This window comes from Eubalaena glacialis, chromosome 4, assembly GCF_028564815.1.
Source record: "Eubalaena glacialis isolate mEubGla1 chromosome 4, mEubGla1.1.hap2.+ XY, whole genome shotgun sequence".
Taxonomy (NCBI): Eukaryota; Metazoa; Chordata; class Mammalia; order Artiodactyla; family Balaenidae; genus Eubalaena; species Eubalaena glacialis.
The window spans coordinates 149,408,477-149,433,007 of record NC_083719.1 but is presented as its reverse complement, the minus strand read 5'-3'; the positions used below and the strand labels follow the sequence as shown (position 1 = coordinate 149,433,007).

General features: G+C 42.2%; 1 protein-coding gene across 3 annotated transcripts in view; it reads right to left on the bottom strand.

The window, feature by feature from the left end:
• TENM2 (teneurin transmembrane protein 2) overlaps positions 1-24,531 on the bottom strand; it is a 988,081-nt gene that overhangs the window by 189,466 nt on the left and 774,084 nt on the right. For all 3 annotated transcript variants that reach the window (XM_061188437.1, XM_061188438.1, XM_061188439.1), the window contains one exon: positions 16,068-16,273. In XM_061188437.1, coding sequence (XP_061044420.1) covers positions 16,068-16,273 — 206 coding nt within the window. The remainder of the gene's footprint in view (positions 1-16,067; positions 16,274-24,531) is intronic.

The window sequence follows — 24,531 nt, the reverse complement described above, 5'->3', positions numbered from 1 at the left end:
ATAATAGCCCCACTGAATACAAATCACTATCCCCACTTTGCATATGAGGAAACTGAGGCACAGAGAGGTTACATCACTTGCTCAAGAGTTGGTAAGTGGTAGAACTGTGCTTTGCACCCAAGCAGTCAGCTTAGGAGAGTGTGTCCCGAATCCGCTGCATTCTAGGCCACTACACTGAATAAACAGGCAGCCAGAACGTGGTGCTGGTCAGCCTTGCTCATATGGGGAGATCAAGGGTTACCTTCCTGTCTTTGGGAAAGAGAATCTATGCTATGTGTCAGGGTGGGAGGGCCTCTGATGACAGAAAGGGGCTCCTAAAGTAGCCTGCAGGACTGCCAACAGAATCATACTCAGGACACAAGCTGCTTTGTGTTTTGGATTCCGTTTCTCTGACCCGGAGTATCTCTTCCCTCTTGGGAGGCTGTGCTGGTAAGACAAAGACAGGGGTGCCTGTGATGAGATGGAGCCATTTTACTAATCTTATTGGGGGAAAAACTGTTCTGCAACACACTGCTTGAGAAGAAAGCAAGAAACCAAGGAACGTGAGGGCAGGCGGGACTTTTCTGGGAGAGACAGAGGAAGACATTTTTGGCTACTGGAAATAGGGAGGGAGCTAGAGAGAGGTAAAGGGAGGGGAGGAGAGAGCAGCAAGATGTTGGGGACCACCCAGGCCACAATGTGGCCTCTTCCTGTGACCCCTCCCCACACTCCCAAATCCAAGAAATAAAAAAAGAGAAAAAAACGAAGGGAAATTGTTAAGAGCCTTGATGTGATGAAATTTCTTATGGAACCCAGCAAAGAGAGAGAGCACCATTCCTGGATATCACAGGGCAAGAAAGCAGAGATCAAAAGATGCAAGAGGAAGAAGCCACAGGAACTCAGAAATCCTGGCCAGGACGACAGGGCACAGACACACTGCGCACGGAGCAGGGAGCCCCAGCTAACGTTTGGTTTCCCTTGGAAGGCCTGAAGGTCTCTAGATTGGGTTCATAGGAAAGAAAGATCTGAAGTCCAGCTTGCAAGCCTGTGTCTTGCCCAGGCCTCATGCTACAGGGGAAAATGAATGTAAAACTATTGGTTCCATCAACAAACACTGAGCACCTACTATGTGCCTGGCCCTGCTCTGGGCCCTGGGGATCCAGCAGTGAATCATATGGCCAAGGTTCCTGCCCTCCGGGGGACAGGAGGGGAACAGAATGCCAGGGAGTGATGAGGGCTATGAATAAAAAAGAGCAAACCAAAGACAACCCAAATGCCCATCAACAAGTGAGCAGACAAGCCGATTATAGTGTAGCCATACAACCGGACATCTACTCAGTAATAAAAGGGATGAGCCATGGATACACACAACAACATGGGTGAATCTCATTGGTATTATGCTGAGTGAAAGAGGCCAGACACAAAAGAGCACAGGCTACCCTGTTCATACAACTCTAGGGAAGACAAATCTAACCTCTAGCGACAGAAAGCAGATCAGCGGGGGGCTGGTATGAGATTGGCATGGGGCCCAGGGGAGCTTCTGAGGGGTGGCAACATTTTATATCGTGATTGTGGTGGTGCTTACTCAGATAGACACAGTTTTCACATTTTAGGATTCAAACTGTACGCGTAAAATGTGTGCATTGGGTGGCTAGTCAATTATAGCTAAATTAAGTGGACCGAAGCCAAATAAAGCAGAGTATGGGGATAAAGTATAAAGGAGCATCCAGTTTTAGAGTCCCTTGTCGGGAAAGGGCTCACGGAGGGCATGGTGTTTGGGTAGAGGCCTGACAAAAGGAAGGAAGGAGCCACCTGAATATCAGGGAGGAACATTCCAGAAAGAGGGAACAACCAGTGCAAAAGCTACGAGACAGAATGAGCTTGGCATGACTAGGGGAGAGCAAGCGGGCCAGCACCGCGGAGTGGAGGGAATGTGGACAAGATCATGGGTCTGCAGGCTGCAGAGGGAACCAGCAGGCCACGGGGATGGATGCGCCCACTACAGACCACACTGCTGTCAGCCCTGGAGATGCGGCAGGGAACCCGACTGGCTTTGCTGGCATTCTAGAACTTCAGAGTTTCCTTTCAGTGTGATGGTAGCCCGATGGAAGGTCTGCAGAGATGGATGCTCTGACGAACGGTTATAAAAGATGAGACCAGACCCTTTTTTTGTAATAAAAAGAGAGCTTCTCACCTGGTGTGTTCACTGTGTCTGGTTCCCCTGAGGGCCCTCTGGGCTTGGCAGGGGCTTTGGCGGTTTGCTGGGTGAAGATAAGCAGCTGATGGGTCCTGCCAAGCCCCACCCCTTGCCCACCAACTCCGTTATCAAGCCTAAAAGTGTGGTTTTCGAAGGAGTATGTTTTGAATGTCTGGGATGGGATGCGGGGAATGTAGGGGGAATGAAAAATGAATAGAAAAGGATCGACTGTTACTGCTAAAGAATGTTAGCACCAACTCTACTACTATGGTGAGATCCCAGCACCCCTCCTTCTCAGTTGTGTTTCAGAGAGGGATTTCCACGAGAAAGACGGATAAACTTTATCATTTATTTTTTGGCCACACCATGTGGCATGCTAGGATCCAACCCGGGATTGAACCCCGTGCCCCCTGCAGTGGAAGCACGGAGTCCTAACCACTGGACCACCAGGGAAGTCCCAACACGGATAAACTTTAAGTAATAAGGCCAGGCCAGGGCAAGGCAGGGACAATGCATTCCCTGGTAGGTGGCCCTTCCTTCTTGGGAATTCTTAGAGGGGCCTAATGCCAGTGTCCGGCAGCCACACAAGGGCCAGCTCTGCCTTGTCCACTGCTGCAGCCCCTCGACACACGGCACATAGTAGATACTCAATAAACGTTGGTGGAGTCCAAGGTTATGGCCTGCCTCTGATAGAATGATGTATCTATCTGAAGACAGGGTCTTCTTGGGAGATTGTTAACCCTCTCCCACGAAATTTTCGAGATCAGGGAGAAACAGTTGAAAACCCTAAGTCTTGATCTCCGATTTTCAAGACTTCCCCTCAGTACATAAAAAGTGTGTGTTCCCAGTTTCAAGGGTAATTCATAGCTTTGTGGTGTTTGACCACTTTTTTCCTTTTATTTAACGTGGATTCCTAGCAGGGGCTGTGTACACGCTGTAAATCTGCAACAACTCAATCCAGGGTCACAGCTACTAAACCTCCAGAGGGGCTGCCCTCCTTGGTCCCTCCTGGCCTTGTTAGAGCCAGTTCTGAAAGGAAAAGCTATGTCCTCGTTGGTAAGTGACGGCTAAAGAAAAGCACCGTTTTTAAAAAAAGGACAATTGATATATAAGCTTCAACACAGCCCATACAGAAGGGGGATCTTCACTGCCCTCAGCTTGGAATGATCTTTCCCTCTCTTCCCTTTCTCTTTATCTGCTTAACTCACCTTCTAAGAGTCAGCTCGGGTAGCATCTCCTTCAGGAAGCTGCCCTAAAATCCTGCACAGGTTAGAATTGGTGGCCTATTTTCATGGTCTTAAACTACCTGTACCCAACTCTTTAGCTAACATTTGATGAGTTTATCATACAAGGGACAGGAACAAACTTCATAAATGATACATGGCATTGACTTTGAGAAATGTACAACAGAATAGCGCTAGCAGGATACACGCTGTCCATCCCTCTCCCAGCCCACGAAGAGCTGGGCTCGGGCTGGACACGACTGGATGTGCTGTGCAATGTGCCCCAGGAGAGGCACCCCGATCCCCTGCCACCTCACATATTTATAAAAGGATGGAGAGGAGACAGGAATCCTGAGTTGTTTCCAATCCTTCCAATCCTGACCGAGTTGGAAGACTCTGATCTTTGCAATCTGGATTAGAGTCTTGAGGAGGATCAGTGAAAACTCAGTTTGCAAAGCAGCGCTGGTTTCTGCCAGAGACCTTGCCATTTTCTCCCTGTAGAGACCTCTGGTTGCTAGGTTACCTGCGAGTGAGCGGTAAGGGTTATAACCAGCCAGACTGATCGACTGATCTCCATGGGGTGCTTACTATTTCCTAGGCATTATCTCATTTATTCTCACAACAACCTGATGAGGTACAGCCCTCATTTTACGGATGGCAAAGCTGAATCTAGAGAGCCTCATCCACAAACCTCCAGCTACTACAGAGCAGAGATAAGATTCAAACCCAGACCAAGCTGATTCTGGAACGTCAGTTCTAATCTTCCACCCGGTACCGCATCTTACGGCTCTCCCTACATGATGCTGCCATTGTTGCCTAACTTGTCAGGTCCCTATTTTTTAAATGCCTTTCATCTCTGCGTCCCCAGTACTGACATTCAGTGAACATTTGTTGAGCACATGAATGGATTGATTTCATATTTCGTCTTCCCACAAGGTTATGCCCTCATCATGCTGCCTTTTGATCCAACCCAGGAGAAGGGTGGAAGGTACTGCTCTGAAGACCTAGTCAGCCACAGTGTGTGGGTCAAGTTCAGCAAAAGTGATGAACATCTCAAGCCTATTCCAAGATGTGCCAGAGCTCTACCACGAGGTCAGAGGAATGGAGGTTTTTACCTCTCAGTGCCTTGCTGATGTGATTTCTTATCTACTGCACATTCCCATTTAATTGTCTTTAGACAGTGGTTTATCAACAATGTCACATTTGGCTCCGTGCCCTCCTAAGATCAATAGGAGGGTCTTATGTGGGCTGCTTGTGAAAATAAATCAAATATATCACTGAGGAGACAGAGTAAACTGGGAATGTGCCCAGTCACAAAATGCCTTCCCAAGCACAAAAGCAGAACAGAATCATGGGCACTGGTGGCTTCTCTCAAAGCTGGGCCTAAACCTTTCACCAGGCTGCACTGTGACCTTGGCCAAGTTACTTCAACTCTCTGAGTCTCTGCTCTCTAATCCCTAAGATGCGGATAGTAAAATTTCCTACCTCTGAGGGTCATTGTGAGTCCAGCCCAGCTCACAGTAAGCACCAGATCAATATCAGCTATCCTTATGGCTATTGTTATTGTTATATAAGTTTGACATATTGTAACTCCTTTATGCTAGCTATTCTACTCTTAAGAATTCATCATAAGGAAATTATTAAAAACTAAATAAATATTGAGCTGCACGAGGTGCTTGTATATTTCGGAGATTAATCCTTTGTCAGTAGCTTTGTAGTATAGTCTGAAGTCAGGGAGCCTGATTCCCTGACTTCTTTCTCAAGATTTTCTTTCTCAAGATTGCTTTGGCTATTTGGGGTCTTTTGTGTTTCCATACAAAAACAAACAACCCAATCCAAAAATGGGCAGAAGATCTAAACAGACATTTCTCCAAAGAAGATATACAGACTGCCAACAAACACATGAAAGGATGCTCAACATCACTAATCATTAGAGAAATGCAAATCAAAACTACAATGAGGTATCACCTCACACCGGTCAGAATGGCCATCATCAAAAAATCTACAAACAATAAATGCTGGAGAGGGTGTGGAGAAAAGGGAACCCTCTTGCACTGTTGGTGGGAATGTAAATCGATACAACCACTATGGAGAACAGTATGGATGTTCCTTAAAAAACTAAAAATAGAACTACCATACGACCCAGCAATCCCACTACTGGGCATATACCCTGAGAAAACCATAATTCAAAAAGAGTCATGTACCACAATGTTCCTTGCAGCACTATTTACAATAGCCAGGACATGGAACCAACCTAAGTGTCCACTGACAGATGAATGGATAAAGAAGATGTGGCACATATATACAACGGAATATTACTCATCCATAAAAAGAAACGAAATTTATTTGTAGTGAGGTGGATGGACCTAGAGATTGTCATACAGAGTGAAGTAAGTCAGAAAGAGAAAAACAGATACTGTATGTTAACACATATATATGGAATCTAAAAAAAAAAAAGAAAAAATGGTTCTGATGAACCTAGGGGCAGGACAGGAATAAAGACGCAGACACAGAGAATGGACTTGAGGATATGGGGACGGGGAAAGGTAAGCTGGGATGAAGTGAGAGAGTGGCATGGACATATATACACTACCAAATGTAAAATAGATAGTTAGTGGGAAGCAGCCGCATAGCACAGGGAGATCAGCTCCGTGCTTTGTGACCACCTAGAAGGGTGGGATAGGGAGGGTGGGAGGGAGACACAAGAGGGAGGGGATATGGGGATATATGTATACATATAGCTGATTCACTTTGTTATACAGCAGAAACTAACACAACATTGTAAAGCAATTATACTCCAATAAAGATGTTAAAAAATTTTTTAATCTATAGAATGAGTTATTTTTGAGGCATTTAAAATGAGTTTATGGAAGAATATTCAAATTTAGAAAGTTGTTCCCGACTTATCATTATGCAAAGAATCAGGGTAAAAAGGGTATGTATGGTATGATCCTATATTTGTAAAAATGATTACTGTGTGTGAACAGAAAATATACTAAAAATGTTAATGTTTTCTATTTTTCCTATCATTGTCATAAATTCTTCTTATAATGAGAAAACCACAAATAAAAGTTATCTTTTAATAAAACAGTTGGAATTTGTTTTGTTTTGTTTGTTTGGGGGCTTGTGGGGTTTGCATTATGGATGCTTTGAAAAACATGATGATAGCTTATACCATTTCTTTGTGCCAGCCCAGTTGTAAGTGCTTTATAAAGATTACCTCGTTTACATCTTACAACAATGCTATGAATGTTTAATATTATTATCTCCATCTTACAGATGAAGTAATCAGGGCACAGAGAGGCTGAGGGACTTGCCCAAGGTCACACAGCTTGGAAATACTGGAGGTTAAAATTCAAGATCAGGCAGTCTGGACTGGTCCACACCCTTACGCCCATGCTTGTCTGTGTCTGGAACAGCTGCATAGGCATTCCACAGAATGTTTATTTAAACTTTATTTTTGTGTATTTATATATTTTAAAAATTATATTTAAATACCCTCCCTGACTTGACATATACAGTAGGATCTAGTTATCTGAGGATATTTGGAATTAATAAAAGGCCACTTAAAATGGATGCTCTTAACATTGACTGATTGGGAATTTACCTTGAAAAGTAAAACTATAATTATGAAAGTATTTTTTATCTGATATCTAGGAATATTCAGGTTATACCTGCAACTATGCTCTAATTTTTAGAATGAACACTGAGCTTTCCTACGTACACAAACATGCGACACCAAACATTTCAGTCCCTCCACTTCATTGATTGCAAAATGCATCCTGTTTTCAGAGATGTCAAAAGATGAGCATTGTGTGTATCTTAGAGTTGATGAAATACTTGAGAACAATGCAGCATCACTGTAGCTTGACTGGCGCAACACAATCAAATGTAAACATACTGGATGTCTCCATCAAATTTTCCAGGACCTCTCTTTACGATATTATAACCGCCCTCTTGGAAGTACTGATCTTGTCACCTTCCTTGTCACTTCTCTCTGCCACAGTATTTAACTGTGCTACCTCAGCCAGATCTGCATTTACCAAGGCTTCCCCGGGCACTTAGAGGCAAATCTCCGGCATCACTTTCGTTGACTTAATGAAATTCTCGTCTTGGGCTTGAGTTGTAATTTTACTCTGTCAGCACTCACGTTGACATTGTACTGCAGGATGTTCCTGGAAATGACTGCCGGCAGAGAGGAGAAAAAGGAGGTGCCAGTCTGCTGTGTTCAGTGCATACCAGCTTTGTGACCCTAAACTCTGCCTCAGTTCTTTCGTCTGTAAAATGGGGCTGCTCCTAATGGTGCCTACCTCACAGGGTTGTTGTGAAGATAAAATAATTCATGTGAAACGGTCCTTGGCACATTGGAGCCCTCAAATACCGCTGACTATTATTATTATAACTAGTGTTAAATGGGGAGGGATCTCTGAGTGGAGAACATTTTTATAAGAGATCAGATGATTAATAGTAATTTTTATCTTCTAACAACTTTGGCTTCCCTACAAACATCTGTACTGAGAGGGGATTCAATGAACATTTTAAAAGCTGTTAATTTTTGTGAAGATCTTGGAATAAAGCTTTTCTAAATATCTCTGAACACAGATCTGAACTTCTGCTACTCTGCTGTTTATTAGAAAACTTCAAGATCTGCACTGGGCTTTCTTTGAATCCACCTGATGTGTGTCTGTTCAGATAAGGTTGTATAAGCAACTGCGCTGGTGGATCCTGTTCAAGCAAATGCCAGGCAGAGCAGAGGTTCAAGTTCATGTCAGGATGTTAAACTAGGAATGCAGTTTCAAATGAACATGTAACTGCAACCCAATGTTCACATTAGCGCTATTTACAATAGCCAGGATATAGAAGCAACCTAAGTGTCCATCAACAGATGAATGGATAAAGAAGATGTGGTACATATATACAATGGAATACTACTCAGCCATACAAAAGAATGAAATTTTGACATTTGCAGCTACATGGATGGACTTGGAGGGCATTATGCTAAATGAAGTAAGTCAGACAGAGAAAGCCAAATAATGTATGATATCACTTATATGTGGAACCTAAAAAATATAACAAACTAGTGACTATAACAAAAAAAGAAGCAGACTCACAGATATAGACAACAAACTGGTAGTCACCAGTGGAGAGAGGGAAGAGGGGAGGGGAAATATAGGGGTAGAGGAGTAAGGGGTACAAACTATTAGGTATAAAATAAGCTACAAGGATATATTGTACAATGTGGGGAATATAGCCAATATTTTCTAATAACTATAAATAGAGTACAACCTTTAAAAATTGTGAATCACTATATTGTAACCTGTAACTTATATAATACTGTACATGACTATACTTCAATTAAAAAAAAAAGAACATGTAGCATGTTCCAGAATGGTGTTTTGTTTTGTTTTTTAATAAAGAGTTTCACAGCTTATTTTAAGTTTGGGGTGTAACCTCTCTACTTCTGTATCTAAGGCAAGGGATGTGAGTAGATATTTTAAGTGATTTAACCTTGAAACGATTATTTTCTATCTCTCCTCCTTCAAGCTTGTGGATCAATTTAATTGAGGACTAGCCACAGCCTGTAAGGGAAATGATGAAAGAAAATACAGTTGCTCTTTGCAACTGCTTATATATATTCACTGTGATTTTTCTCAAAACTGTGCAGACGAAACAAAGTACATAAATAAATTGAATCCTGAGAGTGGTATAAGATTAGAGTCATCATCTATAACCTCTTAATGCTTGTTTTACTCAAAATAGAACTCAAGCTTGTCACAGACCTACTTTTCTTAAAGACAGAGAGATTACTAAAATTAAGAAAAGTATAAAGAATACGGTGACAAATTACCCATATTTCAACCACTCAAATGAATAAATGTTAGCATTGTGTCATATTTATTTTCAGTCTTTGTACGTGTGTGAGCATGCGTGTGTCTTAGAGATGGGGAAGGGCTTGCCTTACCTTTATTGTTTTATTATGGATAAAAACAAGTACTTGTTTTTTTTTTTGACAGGAGGCAATACACAGAATTTACTTTTCATTCTAGGGTGTGGCAGGCAGATGATGTTTCAGGAAATTTTATTTTATTTTATTTTTTTATACAGTAGGTTCTTATTAGTTATCTATTTTATACATATTAGTGTATATATGTCAATCCCAATCTCCCAGTTCATCCCACCTTCACCACACATTCCACCGCCCCACCGAACAAGTACCTTTTAAACCTAATTCTCAGTCCTGTTCTCCTCACCTATTCCTACGGGTGACCAACCTCATGAGTTTAGTTTCTCTCTCTGTGTCTCTGTCTCCATCTGTATACACAGTTACACACACACATATAAACATATATATATACACACATACAATAAACATATGTATACAGAGATCAAAACATTTCAATAATAAATATGGATTTGAATTATAAACCATGCTTACACTAATAAAACTGTCACATTGATTTGTTTTATATATGGGGTTCTACAGAAGATTTCACTTGAAGATTAAGGTCTTTGTCTAGAAGAAACTCTTGAGTTACAGCACCTCTGAGACTCTGCTCGGTCAAAGTATGTGGTTTGGTGCTGCCCCCTCTTACTCATCCCTGCTTTCTCTGTTTCTGTCTTTCTCCCCGAGTTCCATGTTCTCAATAATTGACTTTTTTGAAAAACATTCAACGTGCCCTCCCCGTGCATCCCCCTCAATACCAGGTCCCTTGTAAAACTCAAGCATCTTTTGAGATTTTTCCTGCTTGGTGACTGCCCAGGAGGGTACCCACTGATTTAATTGGCAGTCTCCATTCCTGTCAGGAGGCTACCAGATCATCACAAGGGGTGTCCTGAGAAGACCTTTCCAAAAGCACTTTTAGTCCAATACAGAAGAAACCAAGGTTCTCTTGGTTTCACAAACTCTTTCTCCATACCTCAAGCTCTTTTGGAAAGGAAGGGTCTGAAAAACATGCCTGTAAAAATATGCCTCCCTCCAAAATGAAATCAAAATGCTATGTGGTGGGCTACGCAAGCTGACAGCCAAACCCTGGTATTCTCTCCCCACTAAGATCCCAGAACACAGCTCTGCAGGAAGAGTGAAGTCCAAGGAGAGCCTGTCTGCCTGGATCATGGGCACTGGACAGGGGCACAGGGACAGAATCAGGCTGCTCAGAACACGTGGGCGTCCCAGTGACCCAGGGATCCAGTTACTTCCACGTCTAATGGAAACTGCGTGCAGTTGACTTGCTTGGGCAAGAGGGAAGGGGACAAGGAAAGAGGGAATTCATTTTCAAATCAGGCTCTGAATTGGAAAGGGATAAACCAAGCTGGTAAACAGCTAACCCCACTCATCGCTATTTATAAATTTGCTTTGAAAAAATGTCACTTAGGGGAATTCTGCTGATGAGGACAATAGGAATGTTTGCTCAGCTCATTTGATCTTGGTCTGCACGTGCTCGATCTGTCATATTTGCATTTATTTGGTGTGATCACGGGGCAATTTGTGGTCTCTTAAATCGTTCCCTTCTACTGTTCAGTGAATGTGTGGATAGTTTTGCTTCCCATCCCACAGACACACCTCAGAGTAAAGCACTGGGGTTGACAGTGTCTGCTTCTATCTTAGCGTCATTTAATCCCTACTACCTCCCTCTAATCAACCCTTACAGCTGGAGCTGTAAGCCCACCCCCACACGTTCAAGTTGCCTCTGGAAGTGACTGGGCTCATGGCTCCATCAGTCTGAGTGATGAAACAGGCGTTTTTAATACTTGCTAAACAGGATTGGGGAGAAGGTGAAGTCCCGGCAGACCTCCCCAGCGTTAACTGCATCTTGTTGGCTCGGTTAATCATGTACCTAATTTGCCGATTATTGACTTGTTCTCACGCAGGATTTTACTTGGCTTGACATATCAGTAGCAATCAGTGATGAACTGTCAAGTAAACCTGCTCCCTGCCTTAATCACCAAGATGCTCACTTGCATCAACAGCTTCTGAGATTTCCTTTGATCCCTAGCACTGCGGCCAGGTCAGATGATGATGATGATGATGATCTTTAAGTCTCACCTGTTTCCCTTCTACAACTGGGCTCAAGCAAACCTGACACAGTTTGTAGGATTTCAAATACTCGGCAAGGTGGACGAGGCTACCTTACATACACCAGCCCCATAAGAATTCGAGTTGGTAGGTTGACAACGGCTTAGATCAACTTTTTTTTTTTTTTTTTGTCTAGGTCTTAAAAAAACGGAATGCAGGGTACCAAAATGCTGCATTTAAAAGACAATGGGATATCTACCTTTCTAACAGACAAGGATTAAACAATGATATCCAGTTTATGCAAGAGTTCAAGTAAATAATATGGGCACTTACTGCCGCTGGTGGGCAGGAGAGTAGGGAGGGTAATTGGTATAGACTTTCAGAAGGAAAATTTGGCAATTAGTATAAAATCCTTAAGGGTTACTTTCAGGAAAAGAACTAAGGGTGTACACAAAGACTAGCCATGAGGACAGGTCTCCCAACATTTTATCGTAAGTCATAAGGGCCTTTCATTGGGATATCTGGTGCCCCTCCACCCAGGAACCTCAGAGGGCTGTAATTCCAGCTCCATGGAAGTTAGGATCTGACTTGCTTTGGTCCATATGAGAAGGGCTTAAATGATATGTGACATTTCCAAGCAGAAGTCTTTAGGGACTGGTGCATAACTCACCATCTTCTCCTTCCTTTGCGATGGGGTACTAGTTATGTTCCTAACAGTGGAAGTTCCACAGGTCCGTGCCCTTGAATGAGACTGACATTGAGCAAAGCCCAATATCACCCAAAGTGAACACGTGAAGTAGGATGTTCCCAACCTCAACACGCGTGCCATTTTGGGTTGGATAACTCCTTGTTGTGGGGAGTTCTCCTGCGCGTGTTTAGCAGCATCCCACCTGCCACTGCCTGCCAGGAGCAACCTCTCCCCAGGGTGACAACCAAAAATATTTCCAGACACTGCAGAATGCCTCTGGGGTGGGAGCAGAATTGCCCTGTGTTGAGAACCACTGATATAAACAAGAAATAGCCTCTGTTGCTTTAAGCCACTTAGATGCTGAGTTTTTTTGTTTTTTGTTTTTAAACTGCCACCGACATCTTTTACTATAGCAAAAACACTATATAAATATTTAGCAAAAGGGGACTGCTTCCAATTACGGGTGTTTTTACTTCTTTTTGTTTTTCTGCGCTTTTAAAATTTTTCTGTAATGAAAACAATTTGTCCTTTGATAAGAAGAAAAAAATGAGAAAATTAATTTTATTTTAAAAACCTGTATTTACATAATTGCTTATCGACAGACAGTATTGACTAGGGCCACGCAGGATTTCTAAGTACAATGAAACACTAGCGTACCATATCTTTATATTGTGCTTCCGTTTGCAGAGTGTTTTCCCATCCTCCCTTTGTTGTGGTAGGGGTAGTGTAATTATAGCAACACTGTGAGGCAGGGAACACAGGTAGACAAGGAAACTGAGGCTAAGAGAGGTTAAGGCGCGTGTCCGAGGGCACCTGGTTAGCACGTAGCAGGGACTCCATCCTCAGTTTTCTAATTCCAGGACTTTCTCCCCTATGCCACGCTACCTCTGTACTGTATCGCTGTAGAAAGCCACGTTCAAAAAGTCAACTGGGACAGACTCTGATTCTTTGGGAAATTTAAACAGGTAAGAAAGGATTCTCCCCTGTATTTAATATCCTTGGACAAGGATACTAAATCTTGTAGGCACTTGGTCAGAGCATGATACTCAATAAAATTTAAGCATAGCCATTCATGCAATGCAGCCAAGAGAATTTCATATTCCTCCCCCTCCCCACTTCTTCCTCTTTCTCTCTTTTCAGCTCAAATGAGTCACCTTGGCTAGCCTGCCAATCCCCATAGAACTTATGTTCCTTGATAGGATATGCCAGTAGAAATGAGAAATTCTACAATGGTTTGAGACGTGAGTTAGTCACCTATCACTGTGAGGGGCTAAGCTCCATCTCCTCCAGGAAACGTAGCTCATCAAATGGACATGAATGCACGCAATGATAGCGAATGATCGTGAGAATGCGTAGGGAGTCGTTTATCTCCTCTCTTTCTTTTTTTAAGAAGCGCCCCTGTATTGCACCTGTCTTGTGCATTCTAAGCATCTGCACCTTGTCTCGCTTACCTGACCCTCCAACGCACGCTAAACTCCCAAATTGGGAGCTGGACGGCAACCCTCCGTGCACACTTATTCATTTCCCTTCCCATCAAATGGGAAGGGGCTGTCCCTGGAGTGGAGCTATTTTGAGAGGACGATCACTAGAACAATCACCGGCTTAGCAGGAGATGGACGGTGTGGTGTAGCCACAAAAGAAGGAGAGACATTGTCATTGAGGGCTTGAGTCCTGAATGTCAGAACAGCGGGCAACCTGGGTAGAGTACGTTTCTGCCTGCTGTACACTATCACTCAGTTTCAGAGAGTTACCTACTTGACTTGCCATGATCGCTGGCCCTTCCATGATTCCGGCTGCTCAGAGCATGCAAGCGAAGGGGGATAGCGGTGCTTCAGAACAATGTCAAAAGGGAGCGGTTTTTTCCCCAGCAAAGCTCCTGGCATCCAAGGGGCTGATGGGGAAGTTATGCTCAGCTGTGCCCAGAGGCATGTTCCTACTTACTCAAATAATGCCAACAAGCAGATTTCACTGCTGTCAATCTTTCATTATACTACAGTAGAAACAGCGGAGCCTGAAAGTCAGGGAGACCTCCTAACAATTTGCATAACTTCCCAGACCAGCACCCTGCACCTGGCCAGAAGTTACAGAAATGCCTCAGGGACTCCTCTTAGCTGAATCCTTCTCTTTCTCTTGATGAGAATCTCTTTAAAGGACAGATGTGATTTTTGTAACAGGAGTTCTGCTTGCTCATGGGCTATGTTAACTCGTCTCTAGATAATCAGTGCTTAGACCAATAAATATTTTTCTGGATGGATGGATGGAGGACTTATTGATTCCCACTTTACACATTGATCCCTATAGCATGGGCTGTGTATGCTAATATAAACCTACATAGCTCTCCCTGCTCAAAAAAGAACTAGTCCTTTTACTCCCTCATATCGATCATTTCAGGCTGTAAAGATGGGACTGCAAATAAATTTCGTCTTGAGAGCCAACCCCAGTCAACTGGCGGTGGCTGCCTTTAGGGTTCTCTTGGAGGTACCTGTGCACCGAGTTTAGTGAGGAAAAAGTGCAGTCATCGATTAGCAATGTCTGCTGTGAGCTAAAGACAAAGAAATGGTGGCCTAACTGCTTTGCATTTGCCAATGGGTTTAAAGCTTTAAATTCTTCCAATTGAATTTTCTGGATGAATACCTTTCCAACACATGTTTAAAAAAGTCAGCTTTGACTGGATATAATGGGTGGTTAAGGGTGTTTTTCCCTCCACTGGTGTATTTTCCTAATGTACTTCTTTATATACTTGCTGGATTTGGAAACAAATGAGGCGAGAAAACACTACTTGGTTTTCCTTGGGATATACAATTCTTATTGGAAAAGAAAACCAAACTAGATGAGGGTTAATTTATCTCAAGTGGGATGTAGAAGAAAATCTCTACCAGGAAAAATTAAAGGAGGGATGAGAAGAAAAACAATGAAATCCATAATATAATCTAATCTTTTCATTCCCAACGCTGGGAATAATCTCACTTTTGCAGTGTCAAGCACTTCCCAAGGCACTTAGTACAGGGAAGAACAGGGAAGCCACAGAGAAATGGTTGCTGAATTCTGGTTAATGTTACATCACTCTTTTCAAACACAGTGGGATGTCTCCTAGTGATGTTTTAACAAATAACTAGAATCCTTGAACAAAAAGTACCCAAGGATTAGCAAAGGTCTGGCAAAGGTGACTTCATCAGGTGGGGAGGTAACCATTTTCTTTTTCTGAGAAATAGTTCCCATAACATAAATTTCACCATTTTACAGTTTGGTAGTTTTTAGTATATTCACTATGTTGTGCAACCATCACCACTATCTAATTTCAGAGCATTTACATCACCCCGAAAAGAAACCCCAAATGTATTAGCAGTCAGCCCCAATTCTTTCCTCCCACTCCCCTGGCAATCACTAATCTCCTTTTTTGCCTCTAAGGATTTGCCTATTCCAGACAATATAAATGGAATCATACGATATGTAGCCTTTTGTATCTGGCTTCTTTCATTTAGCATAACATTTTCAAGATTCATCCATGTTGTAGCATGTAACAATATTTCATTCCCTTTTTTAAAAAAAAATATTTCATTCCCTTTTATGTTTGAATAATATCCCATGGTAGGGATAGATCACATTTTGTTTCTCCATTCATTAGTTGATGGACATTTGGGTTGTTTCCACTTTGGGGCTATTATGAATAAACACTGCTATGAACATTTGTGCATATTTTTAAATGAGAAATAAAGTTCTCAATTCTCTGTAGGAATACACCTAGCAGTGGAACTGCTGGATCATACTGTAATGCTTTGTTTAACTTTTGGAAGAACTATTGAATTCTTTTCCACAGTGGCCCTCCGTTTTACATTCCCACAAACCATGTAGGAGGGTTCCAATTGTTATTCTCCATCCTTTAGTTATAGCCATCCTAGTGGGTGTGAAGTGGTATTTTTTTTTTTTTTTTTTTTAAACTCACGGCTATATCAAGCATGTTCCTACCTGGGCATGAGATGGTGGAAGTCCTCTTCTTATGTAAACACCGAAGAGAGCATCCTTCCCGAGGGAGATATTGAACTTTAAGAACTGGGGTTGACTGATGTGAATCTGTGATCTCCAAAACACGCCAGGTGGGACTTCTTGGGTCACCCGCCGACCAACTTCGGCTTCGCCGCTGTCTATGCTGCTGTTCTTCAAGGACCAGGGCACTGGAAAATAGGAATTGACATCAAGTCCGTGACATGTGTACACATTAGTTGGCTCTACATTTCTGTTTGATTATGTGCCAGTATTTAAAAAAAATATGAAGGTGAAACCCATGGCAAATTTCTCTTTAGGTCACAGCTTAAAATATCTAGGTTTTAAATAATAATCCTAGAAACTCATACCCCAGGGCATCTGAAATATTGGCACAGTGCTTGCTAAACTTCTGAGATTACTCTTTATTGATCAACTATCATAAGAGCTGGAGTTTGATAAGTACATGTAAACTCCAAATGTGACTGGGATGTAAAATGATCAGTAGGGAAGGGGAAAGTGATATTAATTTGGCACCAGATTTAATTCTTGCAGCTGTTAATTATTCTTTCCTGCCACAAACAAGTCCAATGTACTCTGACATTCTCATAAATTAATAAAAAAGAGCCAGCAGTGAACAAACATCAGTCCAAAATAAATAAAATAACTCAACAGAAAATGTTGACTTGCTCTAAGGCTGACCCAACATTGGCTGTCACCCCTTCCTCGCTTAAGAGGAGGGACTTAAGAACCGTGTGGAAACCACACCCCTCTCACGGTGACACTGGTGCATCTCTGTTGCATTATTTGAAATCACTTATATAGAAACCACTGGTTGCCCATACTCAGGAACCTTCAGAACTTTAATAATAGGAGTTCCAGAAATTCCTATTTTAAAAGAGGGTTTCTTAATAACAACGAACTAGCCAGGGTCTCCTACACTTTGGAGGGTGGTTTTATGAATACAGAATTAAGAAAAAGCTGGGAGTTACTAGTAGTTGCCCAAGAAAAGTTAACTGATCTCTCAGAGCCTCATTATCATCATCTCTAAAATGGGAACAAAACCTTGATGGAAGCTAGTTTTACATAGGCCATTTGTGATTCCTTCAAATGGATTCTGAACTTGAAAGGAAATATAAAACCACAATCTCCTATCGTCTTGAGAACTTCTAAACCAGTTGAAACCAAATACAGAAAGAATTGAAGACATTTTGGTTTTGAGGGTCTTTTCACTTTTTGACTGATCACTTTGGTGGCCTTGTGGATCTAAAACTTCTTCAGTCTCATGGGCAAAGGATGGGAAGCAAGCTCCCTCCAGCATTCGGTAATGGACGGACTCTTCTGAATATATTCATCTGTATTTGGGCACAATCTATTGCAAAAGGTTTGGATGGTCAAGAGAGATCATAAGGTTGCAGAAGACTGGCATGAAAGGTTAGTGAGGCATTCTGACTTAGCTGACCTGGCTCTGTTACCATCTGGCCACTGCATCAAGACAATACTCGTAAATGACCTTGGTGCCAGTTTCTCATTCTGGAAAATGGAGAGGTGACATTCTTGGATCCCTAAAGGTTTTCCATATCTAAATTATAAAAGAAAAACCACAGAGTGACTTGAGGGTGTAAAGTTATTTTTTTCCCCGTATTTAGTTCAATAGTGGATCAAGTACAAAGTAAACAGGGGCTTAAAATAAAGTAGAAGACACGCTGCTTTGGACCTTAAGAAGAAACCCTTGACCTCTAGAATAGGGAACAGGCTCCTACAGGAAGTTTGGAAGCTTCCATCACAAAACATTGTTAGGAAGAAAAGAAACTAGCAATCCTTCGTGGGTCAGCTCTTTAGATGGAGACTAGATGGTTTGCTCCTCAAACATTTTTATGTTGCCTATCAGATATGAAATACTTTCCTGTAGGGGAGGAATACTGCATAGCATGTAAGAGCAGAGAGTCTGGGCTGAGACTGCCTTGGTTCAAATCCCAGCTTTGATACTTGGTAAAGTGTATCCATTCTCTGTGCCTCAGTTCCCTCCCTTGTATAATTGGGACACTATTATTATTTATTTCATAGCATTGTTAAGAGGATTTAATGCGTGAATCCATGAAAAGCTCTTCGACTAATTTTTGGCACAAAGTAAGCACTAAATAAAAATTAGCTATCATGATTTATTATTATCGGTAAGGCTCTAAGCCTCAAAAGCATATTGTTTATTTTGCTGACATAATGACATATCTAGGGGGAACCACTTGTTATCACCAGTTGATCAGAAGCTCTGATTATTATAAATTAAAAACGAATTTGTACTTAAAAATGCTGCTTCAGACGGGCTCCTCTCCCCGCCAAATTAAGGCCTTTTGGAGGAAAGGATACAATAAAAAGGATGCAGTAAGGAAGAGCTGCAGGAAAAAAAAAACCGACCCTGGGGAAGAATAGTTTAGGAGTCTCTGATAGAGACCAAAGGTAACCCCAGCAATCACAGTGTAGCAACAAGTTAAAGAAATGCACTAAAAATAAAAAAGAATTCTAAAGAAATCACTCATCTTTAAACTTAATAAAATGAGCTTTCCTTCATGTCTGTTGGGCTTTCAGGGGTTGCTGGGTTAATGACAGGCTATGAAAAAGAAGCAGGGAATCGGCACCCACGAGCCCGCTAATCTGCTGTTGAAACTTAAACGGATTTTGATAATGTCAAACCAAATGAGGACGCCAGAGGTGGCGAAGAGGCTTCCAGAGAGCGGCTGCGCTGGAGAAATTCCGACAAGGAGCCTCAGGGGTTTGGTTCTGTTTTTTTTTTTTAAATAAATTTATTTATTTATTTATTTTTAGCTGCGTTCGGTCTTTGTTGCTGCGCGTGGGCTTTCTCTAGTCGTGGCGAGCGGGGGCTACTCTTTGTTGCGGTGCGCGGGCTTCTCATTGCGTGGGCTTCTCTTGTTGCAGAGCACGGGCTCTAGGCGCGCGGCCTTCAGTAGTTGTGGCTCGCGGGCTCAGTAGTTGTGGCTCGCGGGCTCTAGAGCGCAGGCTCAGTAGTTGTGGCGTACGGGCTTAGTTGCTCCGTGGCACGTGGGATCTTCCTGGACCAGGGCTCAAACCCATGTCCCCTGCATTGGCAGGCGGATTCTTACCCACTGCACCAGCAGGGAAGTCCGGGTTTGGTTCTTATAGTAGTGGGGTCCCCCTTCTTTCAGTAGACCCCAACTTCAGGACACTGGCGTCAGTAAATGAGCTGCTCCCACCAATGAGTACAGGCTGCCTCCTCAGTAGTCACACTCCCCCACCAGGGTTTCAGATGCCCCCCTCCTCACGTTCTATCCACCAAGGGAGGCAGTGCACCTGGGTGCTGAAGTATAGGTTTTGTAGCCAGACAACTGGGTTCAAATCCTGGCTCTGGTTCTTCCTTGCTGTGTGACTGCCAGCAATTTGCTTAACCTCTCTGGGTCTTCATTCTCTTTTTGTTAAAATGGGAACAATAATAATAACTATCTCATAGGCTGAGAGTAACAAATGGAAGTACACAAAGAAGGTCCCTAGCTCATAATAATAGCAAAATAAATGCTAGTTACATTGAATTAAATAAAAGAATGGAAAACGATAAGGGAAAGTGTTTGGCTTTCTTTTTTTTTTTTTTAACATCTTTATTGGAGTGTAATTGCTTTACAATGGTGTGTCAGTTTCTGCTGTATAACAAAGTGAGTCAGCTATACATATACATATATCCCCATATCCCCTCCCTCTTGCGTCTCCCTCCCACCCCTCTAGGTGGTCACAAAGCACTGAGCTGATCTCCCTGTGCTATGCGGCTGCTTCCCACTAGCTAGCTATTTTACGTTTGGTAGTGTATATATGTCCATGCCACTCTCTCACTTCGTCTCAGCTTCCCCTTCCCCTTCCCGTGTCCTCAGGTCCATTCTCTATGTCTGCGTCTTTATTCCTGTCCTGCCCCTAGGTTCATCAGAACCATTTTTTTTTTTTAGATTCCATATATATGTTAGCATACGGTATTTGTTTTTCTCTTTCTGATTTACTTCACCCTGTATGAGAGACTCTAGGTCCATCCACCTCAGTACAAATAACTCAATTTAGTTTCTTTTTATGGCTGAGTAATACTCCATGGCTTTCTTTTCAGAGTAAAGGATTTTCAAAAAAGACATTGTGTGTATATGTGATATGCATGTATATATTTACATATATGTATATGTGCATATACATGTATGTATGTATCTATCTATCAAGAGAGAGGGGAGAGTCTAACTCTTCTGGAATAGACTTAACTATGGGAACAAGCTTAAAATTGGGAGTCAGGCTCTGTTTCCATTACTGATTTTTGCTGGGACTTTCTAGAAGCCAGTTTGGTCATTTTATTGATTAGCTTAGTTTATTGAAAATCCTGCTTTATTTAGTAACACTGAAATTAAGATCCAGTCAGCTATACCCTCACACTGAAGCTCTTTTATCCTTTATACCCTGCCTCCTGCCAGATAAATAGGTTCTTTCTCTGCGTTTTCATAGCATTTACACTTAACTCTACTGCAGCACTGCTGTTGGGTACTATGTTGATTTTACTGGCCTTTCTAAGTGTCTCTTATTAGACGCTGTGCTCCCTGAGGTCAGGCAGGGCTACAACTTCATCTCTGGGTTCTCCGTGGTTTGCACCTGGCAACCCATCTATAAATTCTTATGGAACTGAATCAAGTTTTATCTGCCCATCTGATGGGGTATTTTAACAAAACCCCTGTGACTACTGGGTGAAATGAGAGCCTTAAGAAAGATTTACTTTGAAAAGTTGCACGGAAACTGGCTTTAAAAAAAAAATTAAATTCTCTTTCGAAAGCTCCATGGGGAAATTTACTATCTAAAGAAAACTTCCTTATGAATTCTTCTGAAAAATCATGCGTCAACTCTTAATTTATCTTTTGTATAAAGTCTTATAAACAAAAAAAATGAGCCAAGGCAGCTGGAGTCTAGTGTATAGGTCATTGGATTAACAATCCAAATGTAAGGGTCCTAATCCTGATGCTTTATGATGCTGAACCATTTGTGGAAGGAACAGGGATATAAATGAACTATTCTGTTGAACTCCCATCCTTGTTACTAAGCAGCTGGCTAGTTTTAGGCAGTTCAGCTCTCCAGGTCTCATTGTCCTTATCTCCATAAGAGTGGTTTGGACCCAAAGATATCTTAAGGGGCATTCCACCTTAGCCTACTGTGGTCTACAGAGCAAGCCAGGAGGGTCATCTCTGGGTTTGTGCTACAAAGATGCCTGTGTGGTGTCTGCAGGGGGAGGGGTTATCAGAAAGTGAAGGTAACATCCCTTTTAACAAACCAGTGATTGCTTTCAAACTAAACTTTCCACATATGCAACTGAATTATTCTTTTGCAAAGAGTTTTCACTTTTTCCATATATATATATACATCTGCATATAAATACCTTTAATATATATAAAATTTTCATTTTGAAATAATTTCAGATTTATGGAAAAATTTCAAACAATGGTACAAAGATTCCTGCATATCCTTCACCCAGATTCCATAAATGTTACATACATTTGTGCTCTCTCTCTGTATATAAATATATATTTTTTCTGAAACATTGACAGTTAAGTTATAAACAGGTGGCTCCCTTACCTCTAAATGTTTCCAAGTGTTTCTCCTAAAAACAAGGCCATTCTTTTTCAGAACCACAGTACAGTTATCACAAACAGAAAATTAACATTGATACAACCAAATATATCTAATTTATAGATCTTATTCAAATTTGCCAATTGTTACACTAATAGCCTTTATAGCCAAAGGAAAAAAGACTTTTTCTACATACTTAAAAAAGAACCTTTAAAATGAGTGGGCATAACTTCTGTAACTTTAAAAATAATAAAAGGAAGAGAAAAGTTAGGCCAATACTGCCTCCCAAGAGATTAAAAGGAAAGGTGGCTTTTGTAAATTGCTACAGCCAGTGTGGGGAACCATCTCCATGACTCTGTCCCTGGAGGTCAAATCCCTGGGCTGATGTCCAGGAGGTCTATGCCGCCCTCCAAGGTCAAAGAGGCCAGCAGCCCGGACCAGGCTCCCAGTCCCACAAACAAGGATCAGAACCTGGGCTGCCGGAGCCATGCCAGCTCCTCTAGGACCACAAACACGGTTAACCCCTAAAAGGATGCCATCGAGAGACACTCAACAAGGAAACAAAGTAATTATGGTTTCTACCTTTACCTCCAAGATGGGTGTCCTCATATTGAGAAGTTCTGAGTTCTCAGGAGGCAATGTTGCATGTGCAGCTGGTCAGCCCTGGGTTTGAATCCCAGCTCTGACAACTACTAGCCATGTGCCTTCGGGCTGATCCCTCCCCCTCTCTGAGTTTGTCTACTCCTCTGTATAATGGGGTTGCTTCTAAGGATTAACCAGAGTAACATAGGACGCGACTTTTAGGCACTTTTACATCTTTCTATCCAGTTGTTGTGCTGCCTGCAAAACACCTGTAACTATCCCAGATTTGGAGGATAAATATGTGATGATTTATTGATAGTTCATGATATCAGCTGCCTAGTGCACTATTAACTACAAGAGGGCCCGGGGCTGGAGTGAGCTGTAATGAAACAGACATCTTCCAGAGCAGCTGAAATCAGTACACAGTGAGTGGTCAATACATCTGCAGACCTGGGGGGGAACCTACTGCGTGAATTAAAGTGCTATGGCCAGAGAAAGCAAAGTCCAGTTTAACACCCAAACTGCAGCTGTTAATGTGGGCTCTAGCTGCTTCTCAGGTGGGCAACTGAAAAGCAGCCATGTGTTTATTTCACAATGATCCATGAATGTGCCAAGCAATGCTGGGTGGGTCATTCACTCGTATTTTCATGCAACGACTATTTATCAAGCAGCGACTGTAGTGCTAGGTAATCTCTGGTCAACATCAAAGTTGGGGTGTCTGTCATATTCCCATTATCCGTTACCTAGGCAGCCTGAAGTCAGGGTCCCATGGACCCTTGGGTTTGCATTGACAGCATCAAGAACAGAGGAATTTAACACCATTCTGTAATCATTCTGTGTGAGTCCGGCCACCACGCTTGGGTCCTAGGCAATGACCAAGCGTGGTGTCCTGGCAAACAGGATGGAGTCCAGCCTCCGTCTCCCAGAGCCGTGGCTTCCATGTCCAACTTTTCTTTCTATCTACGAGCTGCACAGTGAAAAGTGGAGATGGTGATCATTTTGCCCTAAGAAGCAGATGCTTAAGACACATTGGTTCTTGCTGGTTCATCTCCAGCTTAAAGATGAGATTTCTGGGATTTTAGAGGCAACACTCTAATGATCAATTTCACAGGATAGTCCACGTCTATAACTCCACGGAAGATTACTCATGGAAATGTGAAGCGATTGCCTATATCAGACACATGTACCTAAAATTCCAACCAGTTAAATAAGACTGATGTGGAGCAAAACAACAGCCTTCCATAGCCACATTAGAAGCTAATCATTTCAGAAAATGTTGCCATAATTCATTTACGGAAACAGCAAGACTATTCCCCAAACAAGTGATAAAGGGAATGGACTCACAGTCATAGCGGGGAAATGAAGCCTCATGTTAATACTTCCTAAACTTAAACTGAACTCTGGAGGTACCCTGGCACAAATCTGCCTTGCAGATTATTCTGCCTCACATATTTTTATCTATTGCAAATAAAGTTGAATTCAGAATATTGCTTCAGTCATTACACCTCGTTTCCATTTATTTGGGAATCAGGACAACCATCTGTGAATTCTGTTTAACCAAGAGATAGGCGAAAAGATTCTCCTAAGGACATTAGATTCCCTAGCTCGTCTGAGTCAGCAGCAGCCCAGGAGACTTCACCCGGCTGTTGCCTGGCTATTCTTCAGGCATAGACTTCCATCCTGAGCGTCCACTGCGGCTGTTACAGTATGCACAACATCACACAGCAATAATGATTTTTATAAAATCCTTCAGCACTCAGAACTACACATGGCCTTTATTGCTTTTGAAACCTCAATTTGTCATCGTAGACGAAAATGGCCAAATCTCTGCCACTCAGGGTGTTAATAGATATTTATACATCTGACTGTTCAGGTGAACATGCTTCTGTATTAATAAGTAGTTCAGTTTATTAGTGTTATTTATAGCAGCTAAAACGTTTATTGAATGGTTACAACTTGCCATGTAATCTCCTGATTCCTTTATGATTTTTTTCCTGTGTTTCAGACAAGAGGACCACAGGAGTCAAGTGACTCGCTCAGGATCACACAGGTCTTAAGGGGCAGAGCTGGGATCAAAAGCTCTGTCTGACCGTTTCTGAAACCCACATACGTAACCACTAGGCTGACTGCATTTCAGACCCTGGGCTAAGTACAAGAGAGACAAAGAGAGGCGTATCCAAGCAGATAGCAGAGATCAAGCTCTGGGTGTGCAGGTCTCTCTGAAAGAGAAGCATGCCAATGAAAGTAAGGGCAA